This window comes from Setaria viridis, chromosome 1, assembly GCF_005286985.2.
Source record: "Setaria viridis chromosome 1, Setaria_viridis_v4.0, whole genome shotgun sequence".
NCBI lineage: Eukaryota > Viridiplantae > Streptophyta > Magnoliopsida > Poales > Poaceae > Setaria > Setaria viridis.
This window is the reverse complement of record NC_048263.2, coordinates 3,304,228-3,319,687: the sequence shown is the minus strand read 5'-3', so window position 1 is coordinate 3,319,687 and position 15,460 is coordinate 3,304,228. Positions and strand designations below refer to the sequence as shown.

Below are 15,460 nucleotides of genomic sequence, written 5' to 3'. Positions count from 1 at the left end.
CTTCGAAGGCCTCATCCAGATTCTAGATTGGTAGATCTGCTGCAAGATGGCATCGACGCTCCGCTCTTCCAGTGTTTCTCGCCCTTCGTCGAGTTCTTTGGGCATCAGTTTCTTCCTCGACGATGTCAACAATGTGTTCATCTTGAGAGACATCATCTGGATGGCGTTAATGTCGAGGGTTCCTATCCCTTTGTTCTTCTTCTTGATCACTGTCTTGGTTTGCAAGAATAGCAAAAACTTCCCGCTTTGGTGAGAAGCTTCCTGAACTAGAAGTGATGACTTCCATAGAGCCACCTTCTTCTGGGATAGGGGACAGATGAGCTCCTTTCTGGTACGGGAGAGTGTCGAGGTAGGTGATGAGGCGCGAATCTTCGTCCTTGGTGCGAGTAGGCGGCTTCATGTTGGGCCAGTAGACGAATCTGCCTTGTAGAGTTGACGTGATTACCAGGCCCTGCTGCGGACGGGATAAAGAAGTCTCCTCGTTCGGATCCGAGTAGTAGTCAAGGTCCTCGATCTTATCCGTACCGGATTGTGATCTGGACAAGGCCGCCTAGTAGATAGTGGCCACGTTGCGGAGTTCGCATGGGAATTGACTTAGGGAGTAGTCTGACTCGCACGATGGCTGCTGCGTCGGCTCATGCAAGTCAATCCGATTGGAACAAGAAGTTGAGTTATACTCGAACTCATCCCCCAGCCTCGGACTAGGTCAAAAATTGAAAATCCGCTGAAATTCATGACGAGATCCTCCAGAGCTTCGCGCTGCAGCTTCATGGTTGACTGCTTCTTCTCCGGAGCCGGCTGTAACGACCTCGGTTAAAATCCTTCACGTTAATCTTAATCCGAGTCCCTGATCCCCTGTCTCAGTTTACCAAGTCTAAGTGCTCAACCTCCACCTCGGTCCCGACCCCCTGTGATCCGACCCCTCGCTGTTTTTCCCCAGTTCCGACCCCGCCAACCCCAACCCACCGCCGGATCTTTCTAAGTCCTCCCACAATGCCTTCCTTCAATCTGAGCCGTGGACCACCGAGACTGACCGGTGGACCCACGAGATCTTTCTCCCAGATCTCCCGCGACAGGCGCACTCGAGTTGCATGCCCGCTTTGTTGGGAAACGAGGTAGGCTACACTAGCGCAAATCAAAATTTCTACCGCGTATAACCAGGAAGAACTGCCGTATAAGGATCACGGGATTACCACTCGACGCACTACTGGTGCGGAAGATGTAGATATGCGTCGGTGCAGTGAAGACGATCACGTAGTCGTACGTAGTCGATCACGTCCAGCAGCTCCTCAGCAGCTCGTCCACGTGCAGCAAGATCGCCTCCGGTGCCGCGGCTCGTCGTCGGCTCGTCGTGGCTCGTCGGCGGCTCGTCGATGGCTCGTCCAAGTGCTGCAGGCGCAACACCTCCAAGGTATCCACACGTGGAGGGAGGAAGCGTCGCAAGCCGGATTGCTAGATCCGCAAGTTGCAACAGGCGAGGGCGTGGGAGGCGCGGCAAGTGTGTTTCGCCAAAAAGGTGTAAACCCTAGGGCGCCCCCACCCCTCTATTTATAGAGGTTCCTGATGGGCCTCTGGATCCGAGGCCCATTAGTACTCCTAAACCTAATCCAACTCGGATCAGATCCGAATTGGGCTTCCAGCCCCTTAAGTGTGTGACCCTATGGGTTCGGATACGTATAGACATGGCCCGAGTACTCCTACTCAGCCCAATAGTCGGTAGCGGCCTCTAGCAAGACGTGCCAACTCCTATACGCACACGAAGATCATATCAGACGAACCATCACAACATAATATACATGTTATTCCCTTTGCCTCACGATATTTGGTCTAGCTTCAAGCCGACCGCTCTTTCTCGATCCTGTGATTCGGAATCCCTTTGTAGGTTAACTCTTAACCGTACGTAGCATGGCCATGCATTTTCGGATCCGATCACTCGAGGGGCCCAGAGATATCACTCTCAATCAGAGAGGGGCAAATCCCATCTTGATTGACCATGTCTCATAGCATGCTTCTTGACAAACCCGAAAGCTACCTTTATAACTACCCTGTTACGGCGTAGCGTTTGATAGCCCCTAAGTAGGTCGATCCACATCTAGAATACATGCGACAATCTCAGGTCTAAGGACAAAGCGTATATGTTGTTTAAAGAGAGAACTACTTCTCGTGTTGGGTCAGTCCTAACACATGTCTCCACATGTGTCCACATTATTAGTTCAACATCTCCATGTCCATGACTTGTGAAACATAGTCATCAACTAATACATGTGCTAGTCTAATATTCATGTGTGTCCTCACATGAACTCCGACTAGGGACAACTTTAGAATAACCATACAAGTAAAGAGTTTCACATACAATTCACATAATTGCAAATCAATTCAAGTAGCCTTTAATGGATATTCAATGAACACAATATACAAATCATGGATACAAATGGAATATCATCATCTCTATGATTGCCTCTAGGGCATACCTCCAACAGTCTCCCACTTGCACTAGAGTCAATCTAGAAGGTACCTAATACCCATAGCTCTTACATGTGCATCATGCTTAGCCTGCGGGAGTGGTTTTGTCAACGGATCAGAAATGTTCAGATCCGTGTGTATTTTGCATATCTTGATCTCACCCCGGTTAACGACGTCTCGAATGAGATGAAATCGCCGCATTACGTGTTTGTTCTTCTGGTGGTTCCTTGGCTCCTTTGCTTGCGTAATTGCCCCATTGTTATCACAGTAGAGATTCAATGGGCTGGACGCATTTGGGAACACACCAAGCTCAATGAGGAAATTTCTTATCCAAACACCTTCCTTCGCGGCTTCCGAAGCCGCGATGTACTCGGCTTCTGTCGTAGAATCGTCCACCGTCTCCTGCTTGGAACTCTTCCAACTAACAGCACCACCATTTAGCGTGAACACAAATCCTGATTGTGACTTTGAATCATCTCTGTCGGTTTGGAAACTAGCATCGGTGTAACCTGTTACAACGAGCTCCTCCTGACCTCCATAGACGAGGAACATATCTTTAGTCCTTCTCAAGTACTTAAGAATGTTTTTCACCGCTGTCCAGTGACTCTCACCTGGATCAGATTGGTGTCTGCTTGTCATACTTAGCGCATATGAAACATCTGGGCGAGTACTTATCATTGCATACATGATAGATCCAATAGCCGAGGCATATGGCACTCTACTCATGCGATCCCGCTCATCAGCAGTCGAAGGACACTGAGTCTTGCTGAGATGTATGCCATGTGACATAGGCAAGAACCCTTTCTTTGCCTCTTCCATGCTGAACCGCTTCAACACTTTGTCAATATAAGTATCTTGGCTCAAACCTATAAGCCTTCTCGATCTATCTCTATAGATCTTAATGCCCAGAATATATGCCGCTTCCCCTAAGTCCTTCATCGAAAAACTATTTTTTAGTGAAGTCTTTACGGACTCAAGCATAGGAATGTTATTTCCAATCAGTAATATGTCATCCACATATAAGATTAGAAATACTACAGAGCTCCCACTAACCTTCTTGTAAACACAAGACTCTTCTTCGTTCTTGGTGAAGTCAAACCCTTTGACCACTTCATCAAAACGAATATTCCAACTCCTAGATGCTTGCTTCAATCCATAAATGGATCTCTGAAGCTTGCATACCTTTCCAGCATTTTTCGGATCGACAAAACCCTCGGGCTGTATCATATACACGTCCTCAGCTAGGTTTCCATTCAGGAAAGCCGTCTTGACATCCATCTGCCATATCTCATAATCGAAATATGCAGCTATAGCTAGAATAATCCGAATGGACTTAAGCATCACTACGGGCGAGAAGGTCTCGTCGTAGTCAACTCCTTGAACTTGTCGAAAACCTTTTGCGACAAGTCGTGCTTTATAGATGTGAACATTTCCATCCATGTCCTTTTTCTTCTTATAGATCCACTTGCACTCTATGGCTTTAACACCATCAGGCGGGTCAACCAAGTTCCAAACTTGATTGTCTCCCATGGACTCTATTTCGGATTGCATGGCACTCTGCCATTTTTCGGAGTCTGGGTCCATCATTGCTTCTGCATATGTCGCAGGCTCATCATTGTCCAACAATAATATTTCCCGCATTTCGCGGAGCCTTGCCGACCTTCGTGGTTGTGGCGGTGCTTCTCTTGCCATGGGTATCTCAACTTGTTCTGCTACGTTAGCATCATTCATTGATTCTTGCCCGATCGGCTCATCTTGAACTTCTTCAAGATGCACTGTCTTTACACTCTTTTCTCCTTTGAGAAACTCTTTCTCTAGGAAAACCCCGTTCCGAGCGACAAACACTTTGCCTTCTGATCGGTTGTAGAAATAATATCCCAAAGTTTCCTTTGGATATCCCATGAAAATGCACTTATCCGACTTGGGTGTGATCTTGTCCGACTGAAGTCGCTTGACAAACACTTCACATCCCCAAATATTTAGAAAAGACAAACTAGGAACCTTTCCAGTCCATATCTCATATGGTGTCTTAACTACGGATTTAGATGGTACCCTATTAAGTGTGAAAGCTGCTGTTTCTAGAGCGTATCCCCAAAATGACAACGGTAGGTCCGACTGGCTCATCATTGATCGAACCATGTCTAACAAAGTTCGATTACGTCGCTCCGACACACCGTTTCTCTAAGGTGTTCTAGGCGGCGTAAGTTGTGGAACAATTCCGCAACTCTTTAGATGATTGCTAAACTCGTGGCTCAAATACTCGCCTCCACGATCAGATTGTAAGGCCTTAATTTTCTTGCCACGCTGATTTTCAACTTCATTCTGAAATTCCTTGAACTTTTCAAAGGTTTCAGACTTGTGCCTCATCAAGTAGACATAGCCATATCTACTAAAATCATCAGTGAAAGTTATGAAGTATTGGAATCCTCCTCTAGCCGTCGTGCTCATTGGTCCGCATACATCACTATGTACGAGTTCCAACAAGTCTACTGCTCTCTCAGGAAATCCTGTGAAAGGCGTCTTGGTCATCTTGCCTAGCAAGCAAGCCTCACATGTCTCGTATGATTCAAAATCAAACGAAGTTAGAAGTCCATCAGAATGGAGCTTCTTCATGCGCTTTTCACTTATATGACCCAAACGACAATGCCACAAGTAGGTAGGACTCAAATCATTAGGCCGAGGCCTTTTAGCACTTACATTACAGACAGGTGAACCATCAAGATTTAAAACAAACAATCCATTCACAATGGGTGCAAAAGCCATAAACATATTATTCTTAGAGATCACACAACCATTGTTTTCACTCGCAAATGAATAACCATCCTTCATCAAGCATGAAGGAGATAAAATGTTTCGACTTAAACTAGGAACAAAATAACAATTATTCAACTCCATAATAAATCCTGACGGGAGGTGGAGTTGCATCGTCCCGACGGTCAAAGCAGCAACTCTTGCATTATTGCCCACGCGGAAATCAACTTCTCCTCTTTCCACGCTTCTACTTCTTATCATTCCCTGCATCGAATTGCAAATATGAGCAACCGATCCGGTATCAAATACCCAAGAATTAATAATTGTATCAGCGAGAAATATGTTGTCTATAACATTAACAACAAGCGTACCTGAGGTAGAAGTACTCTTACTTCCGCCATTCTTCAAGGAAGCTAGGTACTGCTTGCAGTTTCTCTTCCAGTGACCAAGTTCATGACAGTAAAAGCACTTTTTGTCTGGAGCAGGTCCAGGTCCAGCTTTAACCTTGGGCGGTGAGTTTGGCTTGGACGTTCCAGCCTTGCCCTTCTTCTTCCAAGAATTGCCCTTCTTCTTAAAGCTGGGCTTGTTCTGTATCGCCATCACATGGCTGGTACTAGCGCTTTTCTTGATGTCAGCCTCTGCTGTTTTAAGCATACCACACAGCTCATTCAGACCCTTCTCCGTCCCATGCATATGGTAGTTCGAGATGAAGTTCCCATAGCTAGGCGGAAGAGATGAAAGAATGAAATCAGTAGCCAACTCTTGGCCCAGTGGGAAGCCTAGCTTCTCCAACCGTTGAGTGTAACCAACCATCTTGATTACGTGTGGTCCTACTGCTGCGCCTTCTGCTAGCTTGCATTCAACAAAGGCCTTAGACACATTGAACCTTTCAGTCCTGGCCTGTGTTTGGAACATGTCTCTAAGTGCCACGATCATATCGTGCGCCTCATGGTTTGTTTCAAACTGCATCTGCAGCTCGGGTTCCATGCAAGCAAGCATAAGGCAGCTTACTTCAAGGTTAGCATCACATGCTTTCTTGTAAGCATTTTTAGCAGCAGCGGGTGCATCATCAGCAGGTTCTTCTGGTAGTGGGTTGTCTAGAACATCTTCCTTTTTCTCAGCCCTGAGAACAATTCTCAGGTTACGGATCCAATCCGAGTAGTTTGTTCCATTCAACTTGTCCTTCTCAAGGACCGAACGCAAAGCAAACGGTGTAGTGCTGCTAGGTGCCATTTAATCTACAACAAAGTAATGCAAAATACACTAAGACAAACGTATCCATGATAGAGCAAATTACATTAAACTATTTTAACAGAATCTACTCCCACTAAAATCAATATCCCTCTATTGAAACTTAGTGATTCAGGATCCACAACTAACAAGTCTACTAGTGAGCTTTAGCATCACCGCTAGCAAACGAGGTAGATCGGTAAGCAACTTTTGCTAATCATATCAACATATGACTCCTGTTGTTGGGTGACATCTCTATGTCTCGGCGCCCAACGTTTATGCCCCAAGGTCCTTAACCGTTAAGATAACCTTGTTAAGCAAACCAACCCTTATGCGTGTAAGTGTCCGACACAAACCCGTCTAGTCAAGGAAAACTAGTGGCACCCTAATTTCATAGACCCACCACTAATTGTACAAGACATGGGACGGTGCAAGTTTTAGTTGGGAGGGCATACTAACTTAAACTTTGTGAGGGATCGTTCTACTTCTAACATCACAGCATGCAGAAAGTAAAACATAAACAGAATAGCATTCACACGGCTTGTGACACAGTATGGCCCGTTTTCATATGGTGATCTCCATCTCCATAGAACCTGTTCACCATGGTGATCTCCATCTCCATGTTCCATGTGCGCTATCCTCCTGGTGATGAGTCCTCCAAGAACTAGAGCATGCTATTACGCCTAATAGCTAGTAAAGAATCTAGTAATGAAGATTGCATAGTTGCTTGGATCATCACAGATTGGTACGCAGACCATTAAATACAATAAAGTGACAACACATATGGCTCCTGCCGTGTTGCCGTACGCGTGACACGCAGGTCACGAATGAGTTACACACATGCATCACATACACAAGGGGGCCATACTGATCACAAGATACATACATACATCCTGCAAAAGAGAGTTAGGCGTCCTAACGTTCCAAACTTCGGAGGCCCGAAACTCCATCTTCCAAGCCGAATTTGGGAAATCTAATTTCGCCAAAAACGGCGAAGCGGTTGAATTTCATGTGTAACTTTTTCTGTAGATCAATTTTCGTATAAAAATCGCCCCGATCCGAGATCGTACCGAAAAGTTACGGCTGATTTACCGAAGCATACGCATACGGCAAAAATCCCGACCCCGACAGTAGATCCCATCTACTATTGCACATCTAATGCGCCTGGCGTATGACCCTGGATTTCGATTTGACCAATCATATTGATCTTCCCTCACTGCAACTGGATTTACGTGTATCACTTAACTCCGATGGCGGAAACCGACCGGTAGGAGTATGTCGTTACACTACCATTGCAGCAAGGGCACGAAATCAGGACATAGATCAAACAGAGAACTCGCATATCTCCATATGCACACATCCCGAATCCAAAACTAAGCAGCTACGGCTCTTGATACCACTGTTGGGAAACGAGGTAGGCTACACTAGCGCAAATCAAAATTTCTACCGCGTATAACCAGGAAGAACTGCCGTATAAGGATCACGGGATTACCACTCGACGCTCTACTGGTGCGGAAGATGTAGATATGCGTCGGTGCAGTGAAGACAATCACGTAGTCGTACGTAGTCGATCACGTCCAGCAGCTCCTCAGCAGCTCGTCCACGTGCAGCAAGATCGCCTCCAGTGCCGCGGCTCGTCGTCGGCTCGTCGTGGCTCGTCGGCGGCTCGTTGATGGCTCGTCCAAGTGCTGCAGGCGCAACACCTCCAAGGTATCCACACGTGCAGGGAGGAAGCGTCGCAAGCCGGATTGCTAGATCCGCAAGTTGCAACAGGCGAGGGCGTGGGAGGCGCGGCAAGTGTGTTTCGCCAAAAAGGTGTAAACCCTAGGGCGCCCCCACCCCTCTATTTATAGAGGTTCCTGATGGGCCTCTGGATCCGAGGCCCATTAGTACTTCTAAACCTAATCCAACTCGGATCAGATCCGAATTGGGCTTCCAGCCCCTTAAGTGTGTGACCCTATGGGTTCGGATACGTATAGACATGGCCCGAGTACTCCTACTCGGCCCAATAGTCGGTAGCGGCCTCTAGCAAGACGTGCCAACTCCTATACGCACACGAAGATCATATCAGACGAACCATCACAACATAATATACATGCTATTCCCTTTGCCTCACGATATTTGGTCTAGCTTCAAGCCGACCGCTCTTTCTCGATCCTGTGATTCGGAATCCCTTTGTAGGTTAACTCTTAACCGTACGTAGCATGGCCATGCATTTTCGGATCCGATCACTCGAGGGGCCCAGAGATATCACTCTCAATCAGAGAGGGGCAAATCCCATCTTGATTGACCATGTCTCATAGCATGCTTCTTGACAAACCCGAAAGCTACCTTTATAACTACCCTGTTACGGCGTAGCGTTTGATAGCCCCTAAGTAGGTCGATCCACATCTAGAATACATGCGACAATCTCAGGTCTAAGGACAAAGCGTATATGTTGTTTAAAGAGAGAACTACTTCTTGTGTTGGGTCAGTCCTAACACATGTCTCCACATGTGTCCACATTATTAGTTCAACATCTCCATGTCCATGACTTGTGAAACATAGTCATCAACTAATACATGTGCTAGTCTAATATTCATGTGCGTCCTCACATGAACTCCGACTAGGGACAACTTTAGAATAACCATACAAGTAAAGAGTTTCAGATACAATTCACATAATTGCAAATTAATTCAAGTAGCCTTTAATGGATATTCAATGAACACAATATACAAATCATGGATACAAATGGAATATCATCATCTCTATGATTGCCTCTAGGGCATACCTCCAACACGCTTCAGAGCTCCCTAGCCGCGTGGCTCAACTCCTCCAACGCCCGCCGCTCCGCCTCGTCATCGGCCACGACCGGATGGATTCTCGCGCCCCCTTCCCCAATCGCAGCGGAAGCTCCTCTGCTACCCTTTCTGCAGCACCTCGCCGCCCGCGCCCATCATCACATCGCCAGATCCTGGCTGCAGAGCCCGATGCCGCCCGTCTTTTCCGTTGCCCCTCCACAGTCGCGCCGCCCCGGTCCTCGCTACGCGACGATTCCTCCTCTGCCAACCCAGACCACGGCAGCGACAGCTCCTTTTCCGCCCTGTCAGAGCTCTGCCCCGACAATCTGTTGCTCCGCGCTTGCCCGCACGACCGCAGCCGCCTGTCTTCTCACCTGTGCGCCCTCGTTTCTAGCGCCGTTTCCCCGGTCACTTCCATCAGATCCACCGCACAACGACGCCCGCCTCCGCCAAATCTCAACCACCGGCAAACCCGCGCCTGCGCCGCCCTGTCACCGGTACCCAATGACCGCCGGTGTCATCCCCAAAGTCCTGCTCCACCGCCCTCGTCGCTCAATCGCCGCCCCGGCAGCGCACTCCATCGCTTCTTCCCCGGCCTTCCGCCGCTCCCCCTTCTCTCTTCCGCGCAGCTATAAAAGGGAATGCCGGAGCCCCGCCGGAGTTCCCCTTCGCCATCGCTGCCCTCCCGCTTGATCCCTGTTCGTGCTCACAGCGCTACCGCCTAAGTCTGAGGAACTCTCCTCTCCGCTCAAACACCACCTTCCCCAATCCACCAGCCACTGCTCCCCGTGCTGCACAAGAGCTTGCTTGTGGTCCACAAGAAGCACCGCCGCCGCCGGAGTACCACCGGACATCCTCGCCGCTGTCCCAAACCTTAGTCTTCCCACCCAAGCCTGTTCTTTCCCGACCCCAAGCCTCGTTTGTAAGACGAAGGTAAGCTACCGACCTTTTGTTCGCCTCGTCCGACCCCTCCTATCCGCCCGACCCCGGTTCCATCTCGCCCGACCCTGTCTGTTCCGCTGACCTTTCTCCGCCTCGCCCGAGGGCTCGGCTGTATCTTTTTCCTTGAACCGAGGGTGTATGTGTAAAACTTGGGGACTTTTCAGCGTTAAGTCTGAGGACCCCTAGCACATCTATTCCTCTAGATTAAGGGTCAGATCATAAGTTACTTACCATCCGACCCTTATATCTTGATCTCCACCAACTCAAGCGAACCTCCCCACCCTCCTGTAACTTGCCGCAAGTTTCTGGGCTCCAACTTGCAAGTGTTGCTGTTGAAATAACCGTCTAAATGCTAAGCAATACATTGCATTCGTGTAGAGCTGCGTCTCGCCGACGGCTTCTACGAGCTGCACCCGGCGCCAGAAGACGAAGGTGTAGCCGAGCTCCTGCCTCCAGAAGCCGAAGCCGCCCAAGCAGAAGATCAGTTTCCCTCCTCCTTGTTCGAAGGCAAGCCCCGGATGCATGAATCCCCTGTGTTTTACCAAACTTGCGCATGCCTTCTTTAACATGCTTGTGCATTTACGTATAGGAGTTGTTTGGAACCATAGATGCATGACTTAGATCCCTTGATCTGATCACTAGCTATTGGACCGAGTAGATGCTTTGCTTAAATAGGAAACAGTAAAAGCCGAGTGATTTCCTGTCACTCGCGAGTTGTAGGAGTTGGTTGATTCCTCTTCTGTTACAACTATAAGGACGATGGACGGGGCAAGGGTTTTGGGTAACTCTTTGGTGGTTGGCTGATCGCCCCGTCTGTCTATGAAACTTGCTAAGGCCCGACAGTGGTGGTGTTCGTGATCAAGTGTTTGAAAGTACTAATCTCATACCTAGTATGGGATGGGGAAGCCTAGTACCTGATTGAACTAGGGCGTGGCTTATACCCCTGCTGTCCCTGGAACGAGATTCCCATGGTGCATCATGTGGGTGCAAGTGCAGTCACAGTACGGTAGAGACTGGGACTATGGAGCATTGCATGCCAAGGGAAGTTTGGACCTGACACGCGCCTGGGAATTGATGGGGACGGCCGACACAGGAAGCGACCCTTGTGGTGCGCGGATGTCGTGAGATTAGATTCGCCATGCATGGTTGAGAAACTCGAATCGATTCGTCTGCCTCTCACAGTTTGAGATTACTCGATCGCTATGTCACCCTGAGTAAGAAAGGAATCTGATGATGACATGGTTTGTGATGATATATATATACCTTTGGTTGGTTCTATGGTTGCTTAGAATAGGTTGCAAACTTAGACCGGATAATGAACTCAGAACCGGAGCTAAAACTTGAAAGTAGGGATACACCTAGAGCTTTTGGCAAACAAACCCCTCAGCCAAAAGGCCTTGCATGTCTAGAAGTGGTGGAGTAGCGTACTCCCTGTCAGTTAAGTCTTGTTGAGCTTAGTAGCTCAGCCTTGTTGTGGCTCTTTTTTTCAGGTGAAGTTGCTGCCTCTGAGCCTTCTCTGGCACTTGGCCGCCCCAACTCCCTCCGGGTTGGACGGTTGAGTGGGATCCCTCCTCAGACGGCGAGGAGAGGGATCACTGATGTCCCGGTTGGCCTCACCAGGGATGTCCGACCCCGACGAAGTAGCTTCCGCTTGTTGTTTTACCTTCTGTTGTTTTTCTTCTGAACCTTGTAAACTCTGATGTTGTTTTATGGCCAAACTAAATGGTTAATTTGTTAACTCAGTGGACTTGTTGTATTCTCTGGAACCGCCTGGGTTTGCTATTCGGTCCTGTTCAAGTGGTTAAATCGGATGAAATCTGACGGCACTTCGTGTTTACTTGGTTAAGGCATGAGTGTCGCATATCAGCCGGCTTAATCATGATTAGTCAAGCAAATCCGAAGTGGATCCGCCACACCGGCGCAATGTGGCGGCGGAAGCTTCCGGCACCGTCTGCGATGCAAACCCAGGAGCAGAAGATGAATGTCGCGCCTTTTTCGAACGTGACGATTGGCTTGATGATGACTTGTGCCATCAAGTTTGCCAGCGGATTCTCGGTGAGATTCCCTAACCGGCGCGCCAGCTATCAGTGTTTAGACCCAGCAACCTATCGAGGGGGGTGCCCAAGGTAGTGTTTTGGTTGGTAGGGCTCGTCGAGATCAGGAACTTGAAGGTAAACGCAGTCACACGATTTAGATAAGTTCGGGCCACTGAATAGCATAATACCCTACGTCCTTTGTGTTGGTTGTATTGGATTGCTTTGGAAGGGGTCCCTACCATGTCTTATATACACTGGGGTAGTGTTACAGGTTGGTTGGTTTACAAGAATACTAATCGGATATAACTAGAGAAGTCCTACTCTTATTACAGCGAGTACTTTCATAATCATCGATTAGTTACTATCTTTCCATGTAGACTACACCGTCCTGCACCATGATATCTATATCAGATGCGCCTCGGTGTTCAGCCTTATATTTGGAACTGTCCAAACCTATTGGTAGGCCTATAGATGTATATACAAGACATGTAGAGAGGAGGACATGTCCATTATAATCCCGAATGATGATTCCTGAAGAGGCTTAGCCCGTAGTTTCAGCATAGCTTCCATCAACGTTAATTTTAACCTATCCTTCCTCGAGTGGTCGCCACGAGCTTGAGTCAAATGGGAACGGATTGATTCGGCGTTACTTGGGGTTGGAGCTCCGGCGGACGAACGGATCAATCCCTCAAGACGTACGCAGCGATACTCTCGAAGAACAAGCTAAGAGAGCACCATCCCAGATTCACCATGGTGATCGTCGTTGGGAAGCTTGCTACCAACGGTCTGTTTGCCCGCTGCGCTCTGCCCGTCGGCCATTTCCGACGCGCCACCGTGGGTCGGTGGCCGTGTGGTGGTGACCAACTGACCATGAAGCTGCATGCCATGGCTGCGGTGCTCAGCTCGATCAGCTTCTTCTTGCTCGAGCAAGCTGGGCTAATTTGAGAGATGCGGCCAATCCCGTCCAGTTTGTTCTGAGTGGCGACCTGCGCGATGATCCTCTGCAACTCTTCCCGGTCGATTTGTTTCGCCGCAGACCGCACCTTTGGAAGTCCTGCAAGTAATTTGAGCCAGATGCGTGCTGAAATTGGGCAAAAAAACCTGAACGATAGACCCCACCGACGATCAGAGGACCTAGCCGACGAGTATTAGCGGATCTGGTTGTTGATCCAGTGTTCCAGTGAACTGTGACCGCGGTCTGATCCATCCAAATTAGTTTCAAGATTCGCGAAATGCTACAGCTATTTGACATGGTAAGCAGTACTGGTGCGCAGCTATCGTAGGGATAGGTAGACCAACATCCATTCAGGATCCAGTGTATCCGTTGTATATATTACGTCCATGTAATTGTCTAAAAGCTTCAGTAGCATCATGATTTGATTGGAAAACAACTCGAGGCTCCATGTGATCTAGTCTCTCGTACACATAGACCTTCACCATCCCAACTTGGATCATACAACATGATGGCATACCTTCTTCGCGATGAGATAGAAACCCCGATAAATGATGACCTCGAGGATCCGATTAGATGACCTCTAGTCCATGAATTCACTTAGTCATTTCATCGAACATATTTTGGATGCCAGTTGCCAGCATTGTAGTCATAAGTGCAATAGCAATCAACACTGAAATGAAACATACATCTCCTATGTGTCTGTCTGAATATTTGATCGATGCCCTCAACCATAATGCTATACATTCCTCTTTGTATTACTCCCTTGTGCGTAGCTGGGACAGACCCATACAACTCATTCCAATGTAAAAGTTGTGCCTAACATTTTGGTGGCCGCCCGAGTCACCCCCACACTGTTGCCTCACTTCTTCTCTTTGTAAATGAAGAAGGCGACGAAGCCTCCAGCAATGGTCGCGAAGGCCATCAGCCATACCAGAACTGCTACCGGCGGGGGCATGACGACCGCAACCTTATAGGAGAAGGCGAGCGTCAGTAGAGTTGTTAATATCCAGATGGCGACCTTGAGCCACTCCCTCTTTGACGAGCCAGCACCGGCGCGCTCGTATACCATCACGCAGACGAAGAGTGCCACTAGATCGGCGTAGGAGAAAATGACGAAGGCGATGGCCATCCTGTCCCCTTGGGACCGAACGACAGCCATGAGTGAGTTAAATGTGAGGAAGAGGAACCCGAGGAGCGTCAGCCAGGAGAAGGTCCCGGCGGCATTGTTGCCCGCATCGTTGTCTTTGGCAACGTTCGCCTCCTGATCGGCTTGATCCTTCTGCTTCCTGATCATAGGTGATTGGAGTGTGGCCATGATGCCGATGATCTCACCTAGAACTGGAAATGGAGTATGAAGTTCTACGATTGATGACGAAGCCGGCGAAGGCTGATGGAAATGGAATCGAATACACGGCTTCCCGCGCGATGCGATGGATTTGGAGACTCAGGCAACTGGAAGGCTGCCGGCCGGCTGCGAGTTGAAGGTGCATCCACAATTGAAGACTCTTTATAGCCTTATAGGATGCCCCGCACAGAATTGAATAGTTTCTGGGAAGCTCGGTTGGTGGTGCGCCCATCACGTCGCCGTACCCACCAAACTTTTTCCGGCCACGGAAGCTTTTACCGGAAACTTCGCTTCTTATACTCGTTGTTGACGACGTATAGTGGATCCCACAGCCGGCGTGGTGCGTCCACATCCTTGACGGTCTTCAGCAGCAAACACGGAAAGCCGGCCCCGGCGTGCTCTCCGTATTTTGCCCCGGTCAGCGCGGCAGCCGCTTCTGCATGTCCGCCATGATGTGCGCCGGTATTGCTGCCACATTTACGCCGGGCTCGCCGTTCTGTCGGAACTGGTTGGCACACGGAACCCGCAGTCGAGGACTGTGTGATAACTGCACTGACGACGGCAAAACTCTGGTTAGTCCCTTTTTCCTAACTTTGACACTATGCAAAAAAAGATTTTCCATCACATCAAACTTGCGGTACATGCATGGAGTACTAAATGTAGACGAAATTAAAAACTAATTGTACAGTTTTGTTGTACTTTGCGAGATGAATCTTTTAAGCCTAATTAGTTAATGTTTGGACAATAATTCACAAATACAAATGAAATACTACAGTTACGTATTTTATGGCAAAATGCAAACTTTGCCACTCCCAATTTGAAAACTAAAGACCTATGTGGGAAGAGACCAGACCAAAATGTCCACGAGTAGTACAGGTGCAGCGGATGAGAAAACGCGTGTTGCAAGCTGCCAAAGATATAAGAACCGTTCTAAGTCAACTTGTGCTGCAATACGCGT

At 48.4% G+C, this 15,460-nt stretch overlaps 1 protein-coding gene across 1 annotated transcript; it reads right to left on the bottom strand.

Moving 5' to 3' along the window:
- Window positions 1-13,788: 13,788 nt before the first annotated feature.
- Window positions 13,789-14,659, bottom strand: LOC117833511 (uncharacterized). Its single transcript, XM_034713078.2, has one exon. It carries the CDS (start codon window positions 14,470-14,472, stop codon window positions 14,017-14,019), a length of 456 nt encoding a protein of 151 aa, XP_034568969.1. The 5' UTR covers window positions 14,473-14,659; the 3' UTR covers window positions 13,789-14,016.
- Between the last annotated feature and the right edge of the window lie 801 nt (window positions 14,660-15,460).

What these genes read in the sequence shown, in the direction of transcription:
- LOC117833511 (XM_034713078.2), bottom strand. Translation starts at nt 14,472, where the DNA reads ATGGCCACACTCCAATCACCTATGATCAGGAAGCAGAAGGATCAAGCC.